Genomic DNA, 24,665 nt, shown 5'->3' on the forward strand with positions numbered 1-24,665 from the left:
GTTTTATTTATAAAGATGATTTTAGATGCGTAAATGTCCATTGTGGTCATGGCTGGCATCCAGACAAATAACCGTAGAGAATAATCGACAGTCTGACGTGAAAAAAAAAATTGTTCGAATAACTCAATTTGTCTGATACTTGTTACGAAACGGAGTTATTTCGGTCATTATAATGATGATGAAATCATTATTTTTACCGTAGTATTTATAAAATGCGATGAATCTCGAAGATCTGTCCGATTTCGATTGTTTTGTACGTCAATGAAAGTTATCAGGATGTAGTGTTTGTAATCGTAAAACGAATCATCGCTTTTTTAGTTCATTACTTTGTTTCATATAGTTTTGTGGAATGATGTTCATTGATTTTTGTAGAAAATTTTTGAAAATAATAAAAAAAAAACGACGGGAGCTATTTCTGGGGAAAATGATGGCTGTACGATGAGATTTGTTCAGGTTTTGATACAAAATTTATTATCATGGCGCTCAATTACCTATTTCCCTGAAATACTCATGTGATTATCTGTTCTGAAATTATGTAATATTTCCAACGCATGAGTCGAATTGAACAAACTGTTAAAAATTAAATGACATGTTAGGCCAATTGAAAAGTCTCCGGTCTGTTACACAGATCGAGTAGATAGTATTAAATCCATATGATTTTTAGTTAGTACCAACCTTCAAACGATACGTGTCGAAATTTGACAGCAGTCCGACCATTACTTTGTGCGATATTGCGTTGTGAGTCGTGTGCTGATAAAATATCGCTTTTTGAAGCGAAAAAATACAGTTAAAGCAAAATCTTGGCTTGATGAAGAGTTTTCGGGGACGGCACCAGAAAAATTAACCATAATTGATTGGTGTGCTAAGTTCAAACTGGGTAAAATCAGCACCGAAGACGGCGAACGCAACGCAGTGGACGCTCAAAAGAGGCTGTTACCGACGAAAAAATCAAAAAAGTTCACGAAATAATTTTGAATGACCGTAGAGTGAAGTTGATCGAAATATCAGACATTGTGAAGATATCATCCGAACTTGTACATCATATCGATCAAAAGCAACAACGTGTTAATGATTCTGAGCAGTGTTTCAAGCTGTTTAAGTGCACACTGCACTCGATGAACCGAATCCGAAGCGAGGAAAAACACAACAGTCAGCTGACAAGGTTATGGCATCAGTGTTCTGGGATGCGCAAGGTATTATATTCATTGATTACCTCCAAAAGGTCAAGACCATCAACAGCGATTATTATATAACGTTATTGGATCATTCAAAGGATGAAATCGTTAAAAAACGGCCCCATTTGAAAAAAAGGTGCTGTTTCATCAAAATAATGCGCCGTGTCACAAATCAATGAAAACAATGGCGAAATTGCATGAATTGGGCTTCGAATTGATTCTGCATCAACCGTATTCGCCAGATCTTGCCCCAAGCGACTTTTTCAGACCGCAGACCTCAAAAGAATGACCTCTGGAAAGAAATTTAGCGCCAATGAAGAAGTAATCGCCGAAACTGAGGCCTATTTTGAAGCGAAAGACATATCGTACTACAAAAATGGTATTGAAAAGTTGGAAGATCGCAATAATCGCTGGATCGCCCTCAAAGGCAACTATGTTGAAGAATAAAATCGAATTTTGCCGAAAAAATGTGTTTTACTATATCTGGGGACTTTTCAATTGGCCTTGTTATGATGTGTAAGCATCTGATGAAGGACAATTTTGCCACCTTAACGACAATAAAATTATATTGATTGTTTATATGGAATGACAGAATATTTATATTCATATAAAAAAACTTCTTACCTCCAAGGCTTTCAAAATTTGTGGGAAATCCTTCTGCGGCAGATGTTCAATAGAGGCTTCTGTAACTTGCACTGATCTCTCCAGATTACCGAAGTCTTCGTTTAACTGCTGCAAGTTGAAATTGAAATGTATTGACCTCGAATTATAGAAAAGAAACAAGCGGGAATCAATTGAAGAACAAATGCAATATGATCAATATTCATGAACGGACTGAGTATTCTTCGAGATGATGTATTCGTCTACATTGTGCATTTGCTACTTCATCAAGCATAAGTAACGAAAAAAAAAACAGATATGAAATGCATCATTGCGAGTTATAATTAAGCGAAAGCAAATATTCAGAGAAGCCATATTCAAGAAATTTTTGAGGCACATGCAAGAAAATTGAGATAATAGAAGAAATATAGGTAATTTGATTTTATGTGTTTACCATTGTTGTGTCATTCCTAAAGAATGAAATAAATTGCTTCATAATTTTCAATCTTGACAATATAGTCGAAAATGTTGAGGAGCTTTTCCATTTTTTTTTCAAACTTACATATAACCCACTTTTTATTAAATTAGGAACTTTCGATGTTGAAATCTCGTTAGAAAACGAATTCAATATACAAATTTTCATTTTTTTACTTTTATAGAACCGTGAGTCATTTTGCAATAACCACCCAGTATATATTTACAACGCCAACAGTAGAAATCAGTGATAAATTTCAAGTGATTGTACATTACTGAGTTACTACATCATCATTGGGATGAAGAAATCAACATTCTGAATACTCCGAATAGAAACCTGATACAACGTAAAAAAAGTTGCTATCCCATTCAATTTTACTGATTTGGTAGTATCGGAGAAACAACAAGTCAGTAAACGATTGAATCTAAAAAAAGAGACGAATCTATTAACTTCAACGTTCCATTGCTTTCTAAAGGAGAAGTTCTTTTGATCAACGTTAGATAGATTGAATACCTTGATTTTTATTTAGTATCTTCTACTAGTTTAGGGAAATTGGTTATGGGAAAACTCGAACCAAACATCGATCAAAGAAAATCAAAGTTTTTCTTCACTCTTGGGAGAAATTTGCGTGAAATTTGGTTCAAGGATCAGTTGACAGCAGAATTAGATCTTCTATGTTTCACAATTAAAATCTATAACTTCAAATGGTCAAAGAGTATCTAGTTGGCAAACTATATGTAATGGACATAAAGATTATAATTTTGGAATAAATGCTTTTAAAGAAATGGTAAAACTCGAACCCCAAAAATCGATCAAAGAAAATCAAAGTTTTTCTTCACTCTTGGGAGAAATTTGCATGAAATTTGGTTCAAGGATCAGTTGACAGCAGAATTAAAGCTTCTATGATTTACAATTAAAATCTATAACTTCAAATGGTCGATGGCAAACTATATGTAATGGACATAAAGATTATAATTTTGCAATAAAAACTTGCGAATAATGAACAGAATTGATTAATTTCTACTGAAGAATTCTTGATCCTTCGTAAGCTTCTTAAGCTAAGTTTTCTCAGAAAAAAAATGTTCCCTTTTTTATCAGATCTATGTAAGTGAACTTGCTCAAAGGGAGGTCATAGATTGATTATTCAACTTTGATATTCGTAGGTAGAAAAATATTTCCCATATCAAAACCAAAATTTCTGGATTACACCATTCCTTAAGTTAAATTCCCTGTGCTCAGTCACAACCAATAGCTCATAATCAAGCCCTAAAAATAGCGCGTCTGAAAACGCCTGCCATCTATCAAACACCCTATTTTTAACCACCCATTAGCACATCAAAAGCAATCAACAACAACCAAAGAACAACATGCCAAAGATGCAGTGTTAGTACGAACGTTTATTGACAACACAGATCAAATAGAAACAACCGAATATATATCACAATAGTCCAGCATACATGTATATTTATATAATAAAAAAAAAGCGTATCGGATTAATGTTAGGCATGCACATCAAACGTAACCCCAACACACAACATTTACAATCACCTGTTTCTGTTGGTAACAGTTCGAACTTATGGGCGGTGCTGGTGATGCGGTCTGCTGCTCTGTGGGCCCTACAGGAGGAAGAAAAAGAGGGATAGGGTCGGTGGCGTCTGTGGTCTCCGCGAACGTTTCCGAGTCCGACAACGGTTCGGGGCTTAAGTAAGTGCTTTCGTCTTTCCAACCGGCTACTCTACCGGGCAAGGAATAGACCTTGCTGTCTACCGCGTTCGTTCTCGTCTGGAGATGGTGAGAATGATCAGGGGAACCCCCTCTGGAAGAACCGTTGTCTCCGTTGTCTGGATCATTATCGAACGTTTTCAAAGAAGCGTCTCCGGCCGCTTGTTGCTTGTTCTTCCTTGCCAAGTCGATGCGCCAGCGCATCTCAGCATCTTCGTACACGTTCTTGGCCAACCAGAAGGGTCCGTCGTGGGAGAGGTTCCTTGCGAGGTCTCTAAGCCTCACTTCTTCGTCTGTGCACACGCAATCGCTCTTATCCTTCTTTGGAGCGATGACTCCGGATATTTTAGACATAAGACTGCCGATCACCCCGGATTTGCTCTTCTCCGCATTCTTCTCCTTCTTCGATTTCTTCAGCGTCTTCTCTGGAACCTTGCTGTCCGAAACGCTCTTCAACTCAACGATCTTCGTGGTTTCAGTCTCGTCCCACATCTTCTTGTTTTCTGTTGGACTCGGAGTGTTCTCAAGTGACGAGTCTGTTTTTTCTGTAGACTCTTGTGAGGTGATCGAGCATTTTCTGTGTTTGGTCACGCCGAAGATGCTCCTCAAGAAAGTCCGTTTCTCCGTGCTACTTTCCGAAACAGACGGAGACTGTTGTCGACTCAAAGTATCCTTCTTTTCGTTATCTAAGAATTCCTTGTTGACGTCTTCTTTTCTGCTTTGGTCTTCGTTTTGAGGTTTTTCTTCAGCGCCGCTTGTTTTATCCTTATTGGACTTCTTCTTCTTTTTCTTCTTATCTTTCTTGGTCTCTGCTGGAGAAAAATTTTCAGATTCTGGTTTAGTATCTGCCGGTGGAGATTTTTCCTTTATTTTTCCAGTTAAAGAATGAATAATCTTAGCGCAGATGCCTTTCTTATCCTTCTTCTTTACCTCAACTGGCTTCTCCAAAATCTCTGTATCTTCCAAGTCCTCGGTGAAGATTTCAGACAGTACAGGTTCTACAGGTCGGTTTTCTTCAGTACCGAGATCTTCAGCTAACAGAGATTCACTTTTTTGTGCATTCACAGATACATCTTCAGCCGATTCAGCATCCAGATCACCGACCATGCTGATGGTACCCCTCTTTCTCTGCGATATCACCTTATCGATAGTTGTGTCTGCCGAATGTGACTTGATCTGATCTATCACACTTTCGGAAAGGATAACGGGGTTCATCTGAATATAATCAACACCCTCCTCGCCTTCCAGCTTGGTGTCGGATTCAACTGGTGAAGAATCCAGGGCGTCGCTGAAGCTGTCCATTTCTGAGACTGATTTGGTGTCATTCCTGATGGAAACCAGAGGATCAGCATGGTATTCGGTCGCGATCTGGTATTCGATAATGTAGTCCATCTGACCCTCAGCACCACATTTTCCTGGCCAAGGGTATTCCTGGCGTTCTGAGTCCTCTGAAGGAATTTTTATTTTCGGACGTCGTTCTGGTGGAGGGGGTATAGTACAACCTACAAGGTTCAGATCCGCCTCATCGAAGTACTTGGACTGATTCCGCAGATGTTCGTAGGGATCCTCGTAATCGTCTTCGTCGTTTCTGTTATCGGAATCGGAACCACTGAGTTTTTCTCCAGAGTGACTACCCTGCACAGGGTTCGACCTAGAGTAGTACCACGCACCTCCTGAACCCGAGGTACCAGTCTTCATTTCCTCCGATTTTTGTTCCTCGGATTTCGGATCTAAGGAGTCTATAGACATAGATTGTTCAACGTTTACAGACTGCACTGGTTCCGGTCCTGTCACTTCAGGCTTCTCTGGTTCTAACTTCTTGACGAAGCTCTTCAGCTGCACCAAAGACTCCGAGTCCAATTCTGACTCCTTGTCTTCGGGTAGCTGGTAGTCGGAATCGGTGAGGTGTAAAAGATCCGATTCGAGATCTGTAAGGTTGCGGTTGTTGTCTGTGTAGTTTTCGCTGACGTTGGTGTCCAACTCGTTGTTCTCGATTTCATCTATCGAGTTCGGGATCAGGTCTTCGATGTTTCCTTCAGTTCTCAGGGAGTCAACTTGGAGGCTTGTATTCTCGGTTACATTGAGGGTATCGCCAGCTTGTCTCAAGGCAGAATCCTCGGTTCTCGGCGTCAGATCGACGCTGTTGGTCATCGAGACCTCTATACCTGAAGACTTGCTTCTGATGGATTTCTCACTGATAGCGTCTTGGTCGGAGTCTTCGATTTGTTGAGGTTCTATCGGTTCTGACTTGATTTCTTCTATAACCTCGGAACTGGATGATATAAGTACCGTTTTAGATTGTTTTTCTTCCGAAGACTCCTTCCTTTCAACGTATTCGCTGTTCAATGAAGTTGACGAGGCCTGCTCTTGTAGTACAGGCTCCTTCTGGAGCTTCTCCTCGCTTTTACATTTCTTTGCTTTCTGCTTTCGTGACTTCTTGCTCGGTGTCTCTATTTTAACTTCAGAGGACGATGATTCCGGCTTATCAACTGCCACCACACTTTGAACGTCTATGTGAATATCTACATCACTCTCAGTGTGCTCTAGGCGAGCCGAAGGATCTTTGACTACATTTGCTTCCAAGAAATGCGTTTGCTGTTTCAAATCTTCCACCGAGACCAAGATAGATTCGCTGGAAGAAGCTGTTCTTTCTTTGGACACCAGTATTGATTCCGATTCTGCAGCGATGAACTCGGAGTTATCGGTCTTGTCGATTTCTTCGCATATCTGTTTAATCAACCCTGGTATGATTTGTGGTATTTGATCTTGTTCTGAAATGGTTGTACGTGGTCTGAATTCCCGATGGAATTCAGGCTCTAGCCTTATTTCTGTGCTGGCCACGCTTGATTTTTGAGAACCCAAAAGGATATTCAGCTTGCTTTCATCGGATTTCTCGAGGTGCAGTTCAGGAATTGTAGTAGTTGGAACTGAATCACCAGGTATCTCTTGGTTCGCTGAAGAAGCCAGGGAATGGCTACTTTCAGTCTTTATTTCTCCTTCTAAAGGAGGGGAAACTTCACTTATATCTGCCTCAACGGAGCCTTTACTCTTATGCTTAGATTTCTTCTTCGTCGTTGTGGTTTTTACTTCAGAAACTTCTTGTGTTTTCTCGACATTTTCAACGTTTGTTGTATCTTCTGATTTACTAATGACAGGTTCTGATACTTCAGGTTCAACTGAGACTGCTGATACTGGTCTAGAATCGCCATAACAAGAACTATTGAGAGAAGATGATGGTGAAGCACATCCTTTGTAGTGTTTAACGGATTGCGTTGATCCAGTAGATCCTGTTTCGTCTTTCGTACGCTTCCTAGGCTTCCTCTTTCCCATGGTCTCTCTACCAGATGGAGACTTAGACTTTTCCTTCCTATCTCTGATATTAGACGTTGAACGTGAGCGACTTCTTCGTCTTTTAACTTCTATAAAACCTTCACTGTTATCCTGCGAAGACGTAGGTTGATCTTCGCTTTCGGTTACTGTAATTTGGACTTGGGGAACTAAAATATTTGCCTGGAGTATAGATTTGCTTTGAGGTTTCTCGGAAACAGCTGCTGTTTGGTTTGAATTTTCTCGAGTTGCCGACGCTATCACTTCTGCATAGGTTTTACCCAAGTGTTTTAAAGATTCCTGCGATACATCTCTTTTTTGAGTAGAACTCTGACAAATTTCATTCACATTAATTTCTGGGTTGTCATTTTCACTGTCAGTCTTGTCAGTCAGCGTTGATATCTTCGATTTTTCAAGAGCATGGACGTGTTTATCTTTGTCGGATTTATTATCGGTTGTTTTCACCTCTTCTCGGTTTTTAGAGGTCTCTAGAGAAACCACTTCTTTAGCTTTCTTTTTGGATTTATCTTTCGACTTTTTATTATTGATTGGCGATGATTTTTGCAAGGTGGGTTCTTCAATCACTGCAGAAGCAATTTCATCACGTATGAAACTTGAAGATGCAACTTTTTTCTCACTTTCCCAAGAATCTTTGATATTCGTTATTTTAACGCTTTGTGTTTCAGATTGCAAGAAAGAAATACTTTCAGGTTTTGTCTTCCTTTTAACTATATTAGCCCAAGATGGTGCAAACAGATTGTGCTCTTTTTCAGAAGGTATTTCAGAAGTCTCTTTTTTCTCTGATATGACCTGAGTAACCTGTTGTGGCTCATTTTCTCTCGGAGACGATTTCTGGTCTTCACTCACAATTTCTGTCGAAACAATTTTTTCGACCTGCAAAGGACTTTCTTTCGGAGAATCTTGTTTTTTAGATTTTTTCTTCTTTTTCTTAGATTTCTCGGATTTGGTATGCACTTCTTCTACACTACTTTCAACTGTATTGACATTTTCAACTAATACAACTTGCGTGGAATCTGTTGGAACAAAAGAATGCTGAATATTCTCATCAGTGCAAATAATTGGTTCTATCTTAGCTTCACTCATCTCCAATTTATTTTCCTTTTGCTCATCAACACTAACCACGTTAAGAATTTCTTCTGTTATAGGCGATTCGATTTCTTTACTTTCTGTTTCTGTGATAGTTTTCTCTACCAACAAGAAATCTTCGGTTGTGCTTCTTTCTGATGGTACGATATTGATGAATTCGGTTGTTTTATAAGTTGTTATATGGTCGGAATCTTCAAGTATTTGATCAATCCAAGCGTGGGTAGTACGATCTTCATAAGCAAAATAGGTATTTCCTTCGGACCAGGTAGAATTTGTGGTCGAAATGAACGTCTCTGAGTTATCATTGGTAGTTTGGAATGTTGGCTCAATATTTCTGAGACCAGGAACAAACTCAGCAGCGTTTGGATTCAAGCTAGATATGAATTCATCATAGTTTTCTTCAGAGACCTCTATTTTCTCAACAGAAATATGTTCTTGTATATCCACTGCATTATTTGGTATATCTTCGAAGGTCAAATTGGTTTTTTGAGTACTTACTACCAAACTTGATTCGATTTCATCTGCTATTTCACTTTGACTGTTTCTCTCGTTTTTAATGGAAACACTTTCGTCTAGAACTGCAACAGCTTGAGAATCTGTTGGTACTTCTCGATATTCCAGTATGTTTTCTTCAGGTTCTTCAATATTTGTTTCAATATTTTCCTTCAGATTTATTGGTACTCTTACTACTGCCTCTTCAAGTTCGATAGCAGTATCAGGTGATGATTTTGAGGGGACAACGTTAACAGGTATTTTTTCTTTTTCTTCACTTACTTCCTCAACTTCGAACTCATTTTCCTTCTGCTGAATTTGTTCTTCTTTTTTTGCAGTTGGTTCTGACTCAACAGTTTCGAGAACCTCTTGTTTGACTGTTATTGTTTCAGATTTTTCATTGAGCGTAGTCGTACTACCTTCCATCTGTTCCTTTTTTATGAATTTACCACATACCTCTTCAGATGTGGCAAATTGTAAAGATTCTTCTTTTTCGATAGTTTTCGCTTTTGAATTTGGATGGACTATTTGATCTTTAACTTCAGTTAGCATTGAATCAACATTCTCTACGTTAACCACATCTTTTGAGATCGATTCGTATGTTTTCTCCTTTTCTAACAATTCTTTAGTTGATTGAGCGTACCGAATTTCCTCTTCTTTAGTTTTGAGATACTCCTCAGCCTCTAGTATAAATTTCTCCAGATCAATAACCTGTTCTTTTGATGATTCGTCAATTGTGGCAGCCTCCTCAGCCTCTCGTATAAATGTTTCTAGATCAATAACCTCTTCTCTTGATGATTCGTCAATGGTGACAGCCTCCTCATATTCCAGAGAAGAATCCGTTTGTTCTTCATCAAGAATTTCTTCTTGTTGATTTTCAGACTGTTTGATGATGAGCCATTGTATTTCACTATCGTAAAAATTGAGTGTTTTGTAATGGATCAGTTTGATCAAATCCTCATATTGTTCAGATCGGATGAAATCTTTATGAATATTCATCAAAACTTGAGGTTTCTCATCAGTTAGTTCGGTTTCTTTTGTGATCACCTGATTTTCTTTAACCTTTCTTATATTCCATTCAATTTCTTTTCTCAACAACTGTGGTAATCCATATTCAACAAGTTTCACTAGGTCGTTATATTGTTCAGGCCTTATATTTCTTCCTCTAGTGTCCAAAATTGGTGCTTTAACTGTATCCTCTTGTGGTTTTGCAAGTTTGATATCAGTTGGGTCTTGCACAGATAGTTCAATTTGTATTTTCACATTCTCAACTTCTTTGTTCTTGAGAATGTCGGTATCAATTGAGTCTTTCATAATTTGTACTTCTTGTTTTTGTTCTTTCACATTTTTTATAATAACTTCTTTGTTTTCAAGAATTGATTCTTCCAGAACTTGTTTTTGTGCTCCCACACTCTCGACATTGATTTTCTTGATTTCAGAAATTTGCTCTTTTACATTCTCGACATTGTTCTTGGAAGTGTCCTCATCTATTAAGTCTTTCACAACTTGTCCATTTTGTTTCTGAACTTGCGCATTTTCAACACTAACTTCCATGCTCTTGGAAATGTCCATATCGATTGAGTGTTCCAAAACTTGTTCATTTTGTTCCTGCACTTCCACATTTTCAACACTAACTTCTTTGCTCTTAGAAATATCCATATCGATGGAATTATCCACAACTGGTTCATTTTGTGTTTCTACATTCACATTCTCAACTTCTCTGCTCTTCAGAACATACCAGAGTTCTTCTTTTTTCCACAAATCGAGCATATTATACTGAACTAACTTGAAAAGATCGTTGTACTGTTCTGTGAAAATATCAACTTTGATTAGGCTGGTTGGTTTTATCTCTAATTTTTGTTTTGGTTCTATCTGTTTGGTCTCTTTTTGTTCTTTCACTTCAACCTTTTCAGTTTCTATTATATCTTCTTCTGTTGGTTCAGGAGAATCTCTCTTATTCTTGGAGATCTGCCACTGTATTTCACTCTTCCATAAGTCCGACAATCTGTATTGAACAAGTTTAATTAAGTCACTATACTGTTCTATATATACTTCTTCGAGAACCATTTTTGATGGGATCGCGTCAATAATAGTAGTTTCTTTTGTTGTTTCATCAGAAAACTCAGATGATGATTGATGAAGAGTTCTTGTTTCTTGGACTTCTTTCTGTTCAGTGTCCTTCAATTTCTTCTCGTGCCAATTCAATTCAGATTTTCTCTGATCTATAACGTCATATCCTATCAATCTTATGATGTCTTCATATGTGCTGCAGTCTCTACGTTTTTCAGTAGGACTTCTCTCTGTTCGAGAAGTAACTTGTGGCGATATTGTATCACCTTTTGGTATACTTTCGGTTTTGGTTTCAATTGTCGCTACAACATCAACACTTTCAGTTTTGTTTTTTTGATCTTCTGGTGTTTCGGTATATTCTAACCTTGTACATTTAATCTTTTCTTCTTCATTAGGTTTTAGATTTTCTTCCTTGATTTCTACTTCCTTAAGTACTTCTACAACTTCTAGATCAACCTCTGGAGTTTCAACAATTTCAAACGACTCCGTTGGAGATACATATACTTCTTCCAATTTAGCTCCTTTTATACTATATTGTGTCTTTGATGCCTCCACAATAGGTTGTGCCTCTAATTTTTCAATTTTCTCTTTTTTGGCAGCTTTTGTTTCTTCAGATGCAATTGATGGTTGATCAGTTTTCTCATCAGGAGTAGCAGGTTTTTCACTACGAGCTTGCTTAGATTTTTTCTTCTTCTTTTCTTTTTTGGACTTAACACTGGGAACTTCATCAACATCACCTTTATCTGTTTTTTGAGATTCTGTAGATTTTATACTGGAAACAGTCTCAACTGTTGCAGCAGCAGATATCTTTTCAAATTCAATGAATTGTTCTGTTGAACTCTGTTGTATTTCTGATTCTAGAGGAATGAAATCTGCAGATCCAAATGAGACAGATTTTTTCTTTTTAGGTTTCTGTCTAGCTTCTTCCGAGTCAGGTTTGAGTAGACTTGAAGGTTTGCTCACTACACTTACACATTCCGAGTCAGTTGGTCTTTTCTGATCCTCAACCTCTTTGGGGGAAGGCAACTCATCCTTATGAATAATGTCATATTCGTCGTCGGTGCCAAGTTCTGGTGATTTGATTGGTGAAGGAGTTGGGGTTTCTTCAGGTGATTTTCTTTCTATTTCTGACCCAATCACTTCTATACGAATAAAGTCGTCACTTTCTCTGCTTTCAAATCGGTAGTCGGTAATTTTGGTTGTGATACTCTCTGATATTTTAACTTCATCGGAAGATTTCATCTGTTGGTTCAACAGTTCATGTACACTTGACATACCGGATGCACTATCTAACGGAACATTTTCTGTCTTTGTATCTAATTTATTTTTCAGAATTTCAGCGTAAGTGGTGACCATCTTATCCTGTTCTTTTGAAGATTTTTCAATTTGATCATGCTCATTCCCTTTGTGGGTTGTTTGAATCCTTTGACTAGAAATATCGATTACACTGCTCGATTCAACAATAGACAGTTGTTCACCGTGCTCTTCCTTAGTAGCTGTTGGTTTTGGCAAGTCTTGTTCAATTACAGTTTTTACTTCGTCATCTGATAGTTTACTAGGCTCATCTAAGACATCAATAATATTACTAGACTCTTTTTCAGTTGGGGCAGATTTTACGTTCTCTGGAATAGGTTGATCAACTTCTTTGTTCTCAAAAGTTTTAGCCACTGTTTCTTCATCATCTGACATCTCCATCGGTTCGTCCAGAAGGTCGAGAATGTTACTAGATTCATCTATAGGTAATCCAGCGTAATCTTTCTTCGGCAAAGAAATCTTTGATTCTTGAATGTTTGGCAAAACATTTACGTCCTCGTTTTCATCATCTGATAGCTGTATAGGTTCATCCAAAAGATCTAGAATATTACTAGACTCATCAATAGGCAGTCCAGCATAATCTTTTTTAGGTGGTGTGGTCTTTGTTTCTTTCTGAACAGATGACGGTTGTTTTTCTTCGATTTCATCGTCCGATATGTGCATAGGTTCATCCAATAGATCAAGGATGTTACTAGAGTCATCAATAGGCAATCCAGCGTATTCTATTTTAGGAGTAGTGGTCTTCGTCTCTTGTGAAATAGATATAGTTTGTTTAACCTCATTTTCATCATCGGACATCTGTATGGGTTCATCCAGAAGATCAAGAATATTGCTAGAATCATCGATAGGCAATCCTGCGTATTCTTTTTTAGGCAGAGAAATTGTTGTACCTTGTGAAATAGATATCACTTGTTTTATCTCATTTTCATCATCTGGAATTTGTATGGGTTCATCCAGAAGATCAAGAATGTTGCTAGAATCATCGATAGGCAATCCTGCGTATTCTTTTTTAGGCAGAGAAATTGTTGTATCTTGTGAAATAGATATCACTTGTTTTACATCATTTTCATCATCGGACATTGATATGGGTTCATCTAAAAGATCAAGAATGTTGCTAGAATCATCGATAGGTAATCCAGCGTACTCTCTTTTCGGTGTAATAATTTCTGTCATTTGCAGAAAAGATGTTATTCCTTTCTCTTCAACTTTGACCTCCAAAGTATCTTCTATTTGTTGTTTAGTTTCAGTATTTTCTAGCTCTTCATCTGATATTTGAAACGGTTCATCTAAGATATCCAAAATATTACTCGACTCGTCAATAGGCAACCCAGCGTATTCTTTTTTAGGAGGAGATATGATTTTCTTTTGTAACTCTTGTTTAATTTCGTCATCAGTCTTCATTTGGTCTTGTTCTTCATCTGATATTTCCATTGGCTCGTCTAGTAAATCAAAAATATCAGTTGAATTATCTATGGGCAGTCCAGCGTATTCTTTTTTAGCTACTGGCGATACCTGTTCAACTTGCTCAACCTGAACACCGAGAACATTGACTTTTTCAGACACAGTTATTTCAGATTTTTTTCCACCCTCAATGATAATCTCTTCACGTACTTTCATTTCAACTTCATCATCAGAGAATTCCATCGGTTCATCTAAAATATTTAGAATGTTAGTCGTGATATCAATAGGAAGACCAGCATATTCTGTCTTCTTTTCTTTCCTATCATCGATTGCCAATATTTGCCCTTCGTCTCTACTTTCTCCTGTTTCATTAGGACTTGAACTACTGATTTCTACCTTGCCTTGTCCATTTTGCTCATACACGACTTTAGAACTCACGTTCATAGAAGAAGACGAAGTTGTGATCATGGTACGTTTGGTTTCAACGCGAGTTCTTCTTTCAAGAACCGTGGATCGACAGATCTCAGAATCTTGGGAAGATTTGAAGAAGGCGCATTCGCTTTCGGTGCTTTTGTTGACGTCTGAACTCTCACTAACGTCTATGTTTTTGTTGTAAGCCTCCGCTCTGCCTTTCAAGATGTCCAATATGTCATTCACATCTGAGACTTCTTGGTCTACAATGGAATCAGTTCTGGAGATCTTATCTTCAGTTCCTGTAGTTCGATCTTCAGTTCTAGTGATCATGTTTTCTGATTGCAGAGTCTGGACTTCAGATAGATCTCTTTTCCCTTCTTGTTTGCTACTACGGGTTTCTGTAATAACTGTTTGTGTTCTGTATTTTGGACGTTCTTTCACTGAACCAAATATAGCCTGTTCGATATCTCCAGGGCTGATGAATACTCCTGAATCTTCTCTTACCTCTTGGAAATCCAATACATCTAAGGGAACCTTCCTTTGTTCCTCAGAGATTTCTCTTTCTGAAGGTAGCCTCATTTTTAGTGATATAACTGGTTTCGTTCTGATCTCCTCATGAGTAATAAGTGTCACTTTAGTGATTCCCTCCTGTGTTTTTCCCGGTAGTATTCGAGTTTCAATTTTTGAGACTACTCCTTCTTGCGATTCGGTTTCTTGGATTTCATTAACTTTTGAAACTATAGCAGAACAAGTTTCAGTAGTCTGAGTAGACATTCGTTTGTTTTCTTTCCTAATCTCCGGCTGTTCTACAGTCTCTTTTGGTTCTGATGTTTGCGTGTTTTGTTTGGTGTTTTTCTTTTTTTTATTCTTTTTCGATTTTTTAGTTTCAGTTTCATTTTTGTCTACGAGTTCAGTTGTTACAGAACTTTCATTTGATTGTATCGAAGATTTTTGGGTATCTGTTTCCACCACTTCAGTCTGTTGGGTTGTTTTTTCGAGAATCAACTTTGTGGTTTCGAGCCCTGTGATTTCTGTTGACACTCTCACAACATTTTCTAGTTCCTTCTCATTTGTAATGAATGTCTCAGTTCTTTGGCTAGTTGTCAAATTTTCACTAGAAGTTTCTGTTTCATCTGATTTATTTTCAGACACTTCATTTTTCTTTTTAGATTTTTTAGATTTTTTCTTCTTAGGAACAGCATTCATATTAACTGACTCTTCTACGGGAACATGTTCTTCTTGATCATTTTTAATCGAAGCTGCCTCAACTGACTCTGTTATAGTATTAGTAGTAACATTACTGCAAATACTTTCTTCAGTAACGGTAGATTCTATTTCAGAGTGTAAAAGTTTTTTGGTCTCTTCAATTTTATCTGAAGTAGTCACTTGTATTGTAGGTTTCTTCTTAGGTTTTTTAGATTTCTTGGCTACATTTTCTTCATTAACTATCAATGTTTTTTCATTGATATTAACAGCATTTTTATCTTTATCAGTTTTGAAGTCATTTTCAGTTGACGACTCAGTAGAAGGATTATGGATCTCTATATCTATTTTGTTGGTATTTTCTGTTGATATTGGTGATTCTTCTTTTAATTTTTCGAGTTCAGTATTGACTTTAATTTCAGAATCGGGCTCATTGATCTTTGTCATCTTCTTCGATTTCTTAGATTTTCTTTTTTTGCCAACACTTTCTTGGCCACCTTCCTTTGAAATAATTTCCATATTTTCACTAATGGCTTTTTGTGTACTAATAGATTCAGAGATAACTGTTTCTGATATTTCCGAAATTTGTTGTTCTGTTTCATCTTGTTCCTGCTCTATTACTTTTTTAGTTTGACAAATATTTTCAATCACCATTGGAACGTCAGATTTTAATTCTATTGTTTCAGAAAGTACTTCTTCTTTATTGACCACCATTTCTGAGGTATCTGTTGCTGAGACAATTTCATCTTCATTACTTCGCAATTTGTCTTTGGGGCTAATGTCAACATTAATTTGTTTTTCAGATTTCTTTGATGTTTTCTTCTTTTTGGAAGCACTCTCTTCTTTTACTATAGGGGATTCTTCTGGAATATTACTCTTCTCTTCTTCGATAAATTCACGAGTTATCTTTACATTTTCGGATACAAGAGAACTAGAAGAGGTTGTAATTTCAGATTTTATGAATTCTTCAGTTTGCACTATTGATTTGTTTTCACCAGATTCATCAACTTGTACAACACCAGACTTATTTTTATTCTTCTTCTTTTTCTTAGATGATGTCTTCAGAGCATTATCTTCCGATTGATTTGGTATTGGTTCCTGAGTTTCATCAATTTGTTTCTTCTCTGAATCAACTTGATCTAAAGCTTTAGATCCTGATTTACTCTTTTTCGATTTCTTCTTCAAACTCTTCGCATCAGTTATTTGGGTTGATTCTTCGATATTCAATACTTTTGATTGAGATTGTTGTACAGAAATATTTTCGTCAACCTTCCTAAGATTTTCGTTTTCAGTTGATGATACTGAGTCTTTAGATTTCTTCGATTTTTTGTTTTTAGCTGATTTGTTAGATTGTTTGCTTATATTATCGGTATCGGTATCAAGACTTGCAGTATCTTGTTCTGATTTTGGAACAATTTTTCGATGGTCTTTCTTTTGTTCCATGGGTTTGGATTTCTGAGAAGGCACCTCAGAAATATCAATTTTTTCAGATTCTGTTTCTGTAACATATACTTGTTCGGATATATCCAAATGTTCGCGTTTTTCAATTTTGTCGCTATATAGTTTTTTATGGGTATTTCGAGGCTTTATTTCATCTAAATCTACTTTTGTGTTATCTTCCTGAGAACTATAAGATTTATCACTCTTATCTCTCGTTGTTTTTTCGCGCTTTTGAGCATAGCCTTCGTTGTGTCGATTTCGATGTGACCATCTACCAGAACCATGTTGTTTATCATCAACATGGAGGTTGCCTTCTTCTTTACGAGTAGACTTTGGTTTCTTATATTCATCGTCCTCAGACCTGGCACTGTGTACAGGCTTTGGAGACATCTCTTTCGCGTTTGTGGTTTTCGTACTGGATGGCTGGATAGTTTTTTCTAGACCTTGGGAAAGGATGCTTGCGTAGGAGAAGGTCTTAGTCGGTTTTGTTTCCGGTGGTACCTCAACGGTCTCCTTGGGGGATTCCACCACATTTTCAACGACGTTGGTTTCGGTGCTTTCTTCTATCATTGGAACGTTGGGAGTGGCCTCATAGTTAGTTGGAGGTTCGTACTGCTGAGAGGAATGGTAAGTACCAAGACCGGAATTGATGAGTTGTTGACCGGAAGCTATGAATCCAATGGCTTCCGGTACCGGGATATAGTAGGTTGTACCCGGCATAGAGCTGTAGTAAGGCACGTTAGTAGTCGGCATTTGCATCATTTGTGAATTGGTGTAAGTGTTGATGTATTGACTCCAAGCATCTTGCAACGTGTATGTCACTTGGGGGTCCGAGACCGGCACTGAAGCTACTGTCGAAGTGTGTATTTGCCGTGCAGGTTCTATGTTGGTATCGCGCACATACTGAGTTTCAGTGGTTACAGTTTCAAAAACGGAAACGCTCGAACTTTCCTCCGAATGATGGCCTTTCAAGACCTCAGCGTATGGAACTGAGCCCGGCTGCCACATGGGACTCGGAGATCTCAATCTCTTCTCTATCTTAGGCGCGAGGTTGTAATTTTGTTCGCTTGGTTCATCACATTCACTTATAACAGTTTCGGTACGGGTTGGTTCAACGATTATTACAGTTTCTTTACGTCTAGGGGATCTACTTTTTCGCGGACTTCTTTGCGTTTCTTCTTGATCACGTTTAACTGGTTTAGTCTTTGGTTTAGCGAACGCTTGTTTGGACTGTTTGGTCACGATAGTTTCGACGTTTATCTCCGGTATGGAGGCAGTTGACTCGATTGCAGGTCGTGGATGTTGCAGCTCATCCTGAGATGGTTGGGCGAATCTCTCCGTGGACTTGGAACGTCCTGCTGCAATATCTGCATAGCTGAGATCCAGATTGACCATCGTGGCGGACGCTGTGTAGTTGTAGGGATCCAGTTCTTGTATGGCGATCGTCAGTTCTTTAATCCGCCGTGTTGTTGAGGTCTGCTCGCGCGGCAACAATGAAAAAGTAGCATCAGTAAACGCGCATTTAAAGGTTTTTCGCAAGATGGTTGACGCGTTGTCGTTTTTATCAGGTGTTATGGTCAAGATCGGTGATTGGTCGGTTGGTTGGTGGGCGGGATTGGGATTGGTCACTAGGTGTCAAGACGGTCCGAGTCCGGCACCCCTCTCTGTGCAATAAGCTTCATCCGCTCATTTCTGGCGGATATCTTACTTTGCAGAGCGCGGATTCGGTCTTTGAGCATCTGAACACCGAGACGGGAAAAGAAAGGACGCAGCAAAATGAAAGAGAAAAAAGTGAAACATGAAATTAAGTAAGTAAATAGCGAGATGTGATAAAAAAATGCTTGCTGTTCATATCGGACCCTCCTGCTTTTCGACAGCACAAGAAAGATTGATGATGTCTATGTCTACTGAGTGATGGTGTGAAACAAAAAGGAAGAGGTGTGATATGAACACGTCTAAATGGTAACTAAAACAGTGATTATGTCCCTCAAATAAGCATACATAAGTGAAAATGACTTGAAGCAAAAGCAAACAAAGCAAACCATAAAAAAATACCCAGCTACGATAGTTCTTGAAGATTCCTACTCGTCAACCCTTCAGCAATAGACCTACATCCCATATTTCCAACTTACCCTTCCCATTTCAAAAACAAAATTGATTCATTATAATGAAATTCGAGAAATAACTGAAAAAATTTTTTTTTAAATCAAGCGTAGGTCTTTACTGCTCTATCCCCCAAAACCAAACGTTACAAACACACTCTTACGATACCTACCTTCCCAGCTGTCAGGAAATTAAGTTGTTAGTACGATTCACATGAAAGCATTACAAACCACCTTCTTCAAGAACTATCGCGGCACAAATAAGAGCCATTGTGCTGAAATAAACAAATCTCCCAGCTGCTAGACGGATAGGTGAGGTGGAAACACCTTGATGACGACCAAACGCGTCAGTCATCTTGCTGTTTACATCAAAATGTTTCCAAATGGTTGCCATCAGTAGGATCAACTTAAACATTGAGATGTCCCCTCGAGATTTTTATGGGTTTATGTTGTTGGCTCTATGTTGCGTCTGCAGTGCTGTTTGCTCAAGAGGATGATGGCATGATCTGTTAGTATCCCGAAGGTCGAAGACTACCATGACTTCATGAGAGAATATGAGCTACCGAAGGATGGCGAATTGCATGAGTGGAGACAGTTACCACAAATCCAAAAGACTCTCACAAATCAAAACACTCTTTCGTCACATTTCATCTCGACACCACTAACAGTTCATGCCACCACGCCTGTTCTAGAGTAACTCCTCTTGTTATTCCACAAAAACGACCTACCTGTTGTTCTTTGAGGGCCTGGTCTCTGTCATCAGCCAGATGAACTGGCGCCATTGCCGTTCTGAGCTGTTGTTCAACCTGTACCATCTGTTGGCGGAGCTGCTGAACCTCTAGTTGGTACTGGTCTACTTGGGCTATGGCTGTCTCCAGTTGGGCCGTTTCTTGTCTGATATCTTCTTCCAGATCATTCAATTCTTTGAGAAGTTCTTGGGCGGATTCGGTGACCTTGGCTTCTCCGCTTATGCCAGAGCTAAAGTGGAGCTGCGAAAAGAAGAAGTACGTTTGATGGGTTCAAATCTTGATGACTAAAGAACACACCTGTAGTTTCTTGACAGAAAGGGAGATCTTCGACTTTTGTGTGTGGATGTCAGCCATCATCTTCTCCCTTAAGGCGTGCTGGTCTCTTAGGGCCTTCTTCTTGTTTTGCGGGGATTCTAAAGAAGCCTTGTTCTTCTCAACCCAGTTCCTCACGTCCTTCATCTTCTTCTCGCATTGTTCCCATTCTTCTGAGGTTTCTTGTAGGAGTCCGTTCTGAAAAATATTCGATTAGCCTTAAGGTGGAAAATATTGAGATTCTTACTCTTTCTAAGATGAGAGCTTCTACTTCCGTTTTAGCCTCATCGGCTTCTTCCATCTTTTTGGGGAGATCTCCAACGCTAGTGTGATTACCTATACTCTCTAGCTCTTTCACCATGTCACTGAGGTTTTTAGTTGCTATTTTACATCCCTTGACAGCGTTCTGAAATGAAGCGTTATTTAGATTCAACAACCACATCGAAGAGGAAGATAGTCCTCACGTTATAATCGTGTAGCCTCTGCTTGGCTTCTTGGAGCGTGCTGATATACAACGGCTCTTGGAGGAAGATCTTCTTTTCCTCCACCCAAGCCATCACAGCCTTGTAAAGCGTCAAGAATCTCTGCCAGGCATCTAGAGTCTCTCCTACCTGCTGACGCTTCTCTTCAAGCCATGTTTTGACCCTTTGTAACTGATCAGTGAGATCAGCGATGGTGGAAAGGATCAGTTGTGCCTCCTTTTCTTCTCTAGTCTTCTCGGCGATGACCTTACCATTCTTGGTCAACTTGTCCAGACGATCCCAGATCCCTGAGATCTCAGATTGAACCTTCTGAAGATGCTCGTGAAGGATTTGAGGTTCGATGCTTCTGTCTTGTATTTTGATCTCGGCTTCCTTGATCCAGGATTGGACCTTTTCGACGTCGGTTAGGTACTCAGTCCTGACTGTTCGTGCCTTCTTAAACTCCCTGTTCTTTTCCTCCATTGCGTTGAGGACTGTCTCACCGCAGAGCTCCAATTGGTTGAGTTCTTGGGCGATGTCCGATGGTAAAGAACCTTGGGATTCGTAGGTTTTCGTTATATCTTCAGCTAAAGTTTTGCTGTTGCTTAGTTCGGCTTCTACGCGTCTCTTGAGATCGAGCAGAGCCTCTTCGGTCTTGTAGATGTCTTGGTCGAAGACGTAAAAACTGTCGGCTTCTTCTTTCAGCCTGTTTAACCTCTCTTTCTGTTTGGATATTTGAGTGAGGATCTGGTCTATCCTCGATAAGTCTACCTCAATTTGAGTTCTTCTGTTCGATAGGGTTTCTATGAGCCTGGAACAAGAGGATAATGTTGATTTGGGTTGGAGTTTTAGCCGGTGAAATCGTGTACGGTATATCGGCTATTCGAAAAACGTAGAGCGCTATTTTTACGGGCTACGTGACCTGTTGGCATAGTTTGAAAGCGACTAGAATGACGGAACGCCTGTGTCCGACGATCAATTCTGAATTCTATATAAAAATCGCCCATAATTTTATACGTCGGGATTTGAACAATCCGAATATTCCGTATTGACCTCAGTTTGTTGTCAAACTGTTTCCGTTCTATTTTGGTCTGGTGGTTTCAAGGTCGAAGGTCGAGTTGGGAAAACGAATTTTTGCGATCACCGGAGTAGAAATCGATGTATTTTTTTAATGATACCGGCATCCTGAAATTTAACTGAATATCTTGTTGATCTAATTGGCTTATAAGTGATGATGAAATTTGGAACTCTATTTGTTTCCGTTTCGTTACAGCCAATGGAAAGTGCCTAATTACGAATAATAAATTATGTTTGATGATTAACAGGTGTTTGGTCTTCAATTTTAGATTTTTTATATTTTGCGAGTTTGAAAAGATGATTCACCATTTTCCATAAAGATTTTTTTTACCACACCTCGGAAGTTCCATCAATTTTGAAGGCTAGAATTTTAGGAAGATATTGAGATAAATCCTTAGATGCGCTACTTGTGGCTTTCGTAATCTTTCACATCTGACTTGAATTTCATTTAATTTTTGGAACCACTAAAGAACTCGAATTGAACTCAACGAGTCGATAGAATGATCAAATTTTGGTGAAAATAAAAAAAGACATCCAAGCAGATCTGTTCTGTTTGAAGGTATGGAATATTGGATTTGGAATGTTTAAACAACGCACTATAATCCTTTCTAGAATTCATTTTACATGAATTGAGACATCGCGTTCCACAAAACCGAATTGAACGCGAATTCTCGCGTAGATCTTGCAGCGTCCCACCATCCGTCCTCACCGCCGGACAAACCCTCGTGTGCGACCCGTCCTTTAGACCACGCGAAAACGCCGGATAACCGTACACAATTTTCCCGCGCGGACATCACGGCCGGAAAATCACCTCGGAAAATGCTCTAATAGCGAAAATTCCTCGTCTGGAAGCGGGACAAAAAGCGCGCACTAAACTCCGTCGACTCGCCCGACGGGACTAAAGGCGACACGGCCGATCGAACTTGTCGCGTGACTTGAAGAGGGTGTTTTTTTTCGTTTGGGGGGGTTGCACCTTGCACCGGCAAGCACTCTTTTGATCAGATTCACTTTCTTCGAACTGCGTGGGCTGTCCAGCCACCCAGATGATGCGTTCGTGCGGATTGAATCGTTGGAAATGATTTGGTGAAAAGAAAGGTTTCGCGTTTTATTTTTGGCGCACGGGTCGCGAGCGTACGCGAGACGATCGTCGATTATTTTTAGAGATACCGATGGGACGCGGTTGGCCAAAAATTGTGTCAATTCTGATGTCGGGAGTGTGTATGTATAGGCGATGCATCGGAACATCGTTCGACAAAAAAAAATATGCGGAAAATAGGTTACAATTGATGTTGTGGGAGGTAGTCGGGCGATATTATCTTGGGAGGCAAGGACCGGACATTTTTTTTCAGGAATTCGCGTGAAAAATTTCGCGAGTTTTGGTTTATTATTTATGAGGTTTATTTATACAAATTTTATTGAACTTAGAGGGGGTTTGTAAAAAAAAAACAAGCATTTTGCTTATAGTTTTCAATGATCTTCACTCGAGTGCTTTTTTAATTCTTAAAATTAATTTGTGAACAAATTGTACAGGGTGGGCAAATAAGCGAGGTAAGCGGCTATATCTCAGGATCCACTCATCGTAGAGACTTGCGGTAAAAATTTTTATCACTAAAGTGTACAAGAAAACACACTGGATATTGTTTTGAAGTTCATAACTCTACCGCTAGGGGGCGTAATAGCTATCGTCGAGTAGAAAAATGAATTTCAATCTTTTTGAATTGTCACTTTCGATTTTACGGCATCAAATAAGGGTAGGGGAAAGGGAGAAATTTGACTGATTGAAATGCCTGTAACTTCAGTTTGGTTCAACATTTTTGAGCAAATTAGATCTCGTCTGAAAGATAATATCTTGTTTATTGAGGACAAAATATAGTCATGATAAATTTGTTTTTGCTGCTTTCGATAGGGGGCGCTAAGTCAGAAGTTCATTGTTTTGTTCATTTTACTGCGAAATTTCAAATGTAATGATAGGATTTTCTCAACAGAAACAGAAATCCCATCAAATTTGCATGAAAACATCTGAAGGTCGCAAAGCGATAATTTCATGCGTTCTGAAGTTATGGCCGAAAGAAGATATTCTTCAACTGATGCACTGCGAAATATCAAATTGTGTTTTAAGTTCTGACAGAAACAGAAATCTCATCAAATTTGTATGAAAAAACTAAAAGGTCGCAAAGCGATAGCTTCAGGGGTTCTGGAGTTATGGACGAAAAAAGATATTCTTCAACTGATACACTGAAAAACTAAATTGTGTCTTCTTTCGGCCATAACTCCAGAACGCCTGAAGCTATCGCTTTGCGACCTTCTGGTTTTTTCACACAAATTTGATGAGGTTTCTGTCAGCACCTAAAGACACAATTTGGTTTTTCGCAGTGCATCAGTTGAGGAATATCTTCTTTCGGCCATAACCCCAGAACGCCTGAAACTATCGCTTTGCGACCTGCAGGTTTTTTCATGCAAATTTGATGGAACTTCTGTTTCTGTTAAGAAAATCCTATCATTACATTTCAAATTTCGGAGTAAAATGGACAAAACAATGAACTTCTGACTTAGCGCCCCTTATCGAGAGCAGCTGAAACGAATTCATCATGAGTATATGTGTTCCTTAATCAACAAGATATTATCTCTCAAACGAGATCTAATTTGCTCAAACATGTTGAGACAAACTGAAGTTACAGACATTTGAATCAGTTAGATTTCTCCCTTTCCCCTACCCTTATTTGTTGTCGTAAAATCGAAAATTACAATTCAAAAAGATAGAGAACACAAATGAATGAATGAATTTGTTCTACATCATTTGTGCTGTTAATATTTCCACGAAAATTCTTCGGATTCTGTTGACAATTATAATAATAATATTTATTCGAAATGAACATGAAATGTTCGAGTAATTTTAGAGTGTTTCATTCAAGCTTTACTACGAGAAACGCTACTTTGAAGAAATGCTATTATCTAACTTCGCCACGAAACGAAATTTTTGGTTGGGTGTCTGTTTAAGGTTAACTATAGTCGCTAAAGCTCGAAATCTAAAAAATAAAACTCAAAAACTTAACTCACCCTTCGTAACTCCTGTTCAGTTGGGTCAATTTGTCCGAGAGAACCTTCGAAGAAGTCTTTGAAACACCATCCAAAAAGACGATTATATTCCTGGACAAGTCTACAGTCTCGTCCTTGTGGCTTTGAAGTGATGCTGCTTCCGATTGCAGTTCCTGCAAAAAAAGAGA

At 38.6% G+C, this 24,665-nt stretch overlaps 1 protein-coding gene across 7 annotated transcripts in view; it reads right to left on the reverse strand.

Moving 5' to 3' along the window:
• The window catches only part of LOC123679945, a 149,979-nt gene that overhangs the window by 38,707 nt on the left and 86,607 nt on the right, over nt 1-24,665 (reverse strand). For 6 of the 7 annotated variants that reach the window (XM_045617531.1, XM_045617530.1, XM_045617527.1 and 3 more), the window contains 7 exons: nt 24,499-24,650; nt 20,368-21,175; nt 20,151-20,309; nt 19,889-20,101; nt 19,571-19,831; nt 3,799-18,216; nt 1,800-1,907 (listed from right to left, as the gene is read on the reverse strand). In XM_045617531.1, coding sequence (XP_045473487.1) covers nt 1,800-1,907; nt 3,799-18,216; nt 19,571-19,831; nt 19,889-20,101; nt 20,151-20,309; nt 20,368-21,175; nt 24,499-24,650 — 16,119 coding nt within the window. The remainder of the gene's footprint in view (nt 1-1,799; nt 1,908-3,798; nt 18,217-19,570; nt 19,832-19,888; nt 20,102-20,150; nt 20,310-20,367; nt 21,176-24,498; nt 24,651-24,665) is intronic. The other variant, XM_045617526.1, reaches the window with a different exon arrangement.

This window comes from Harmonia axyridis, chromosome 5, assembly GCF_914767665.1.
Source record: "Harmonia axyridis chromosome 5, icHarAxyr1.1, whole genome shotgun sequence".
Taxonomy (NCBI): Eukaryota; Metazoa; Arthropoda; class Insecta; order Coleoptera; family Coccinellidae; genus Harmonia; species Harmonia axyridis.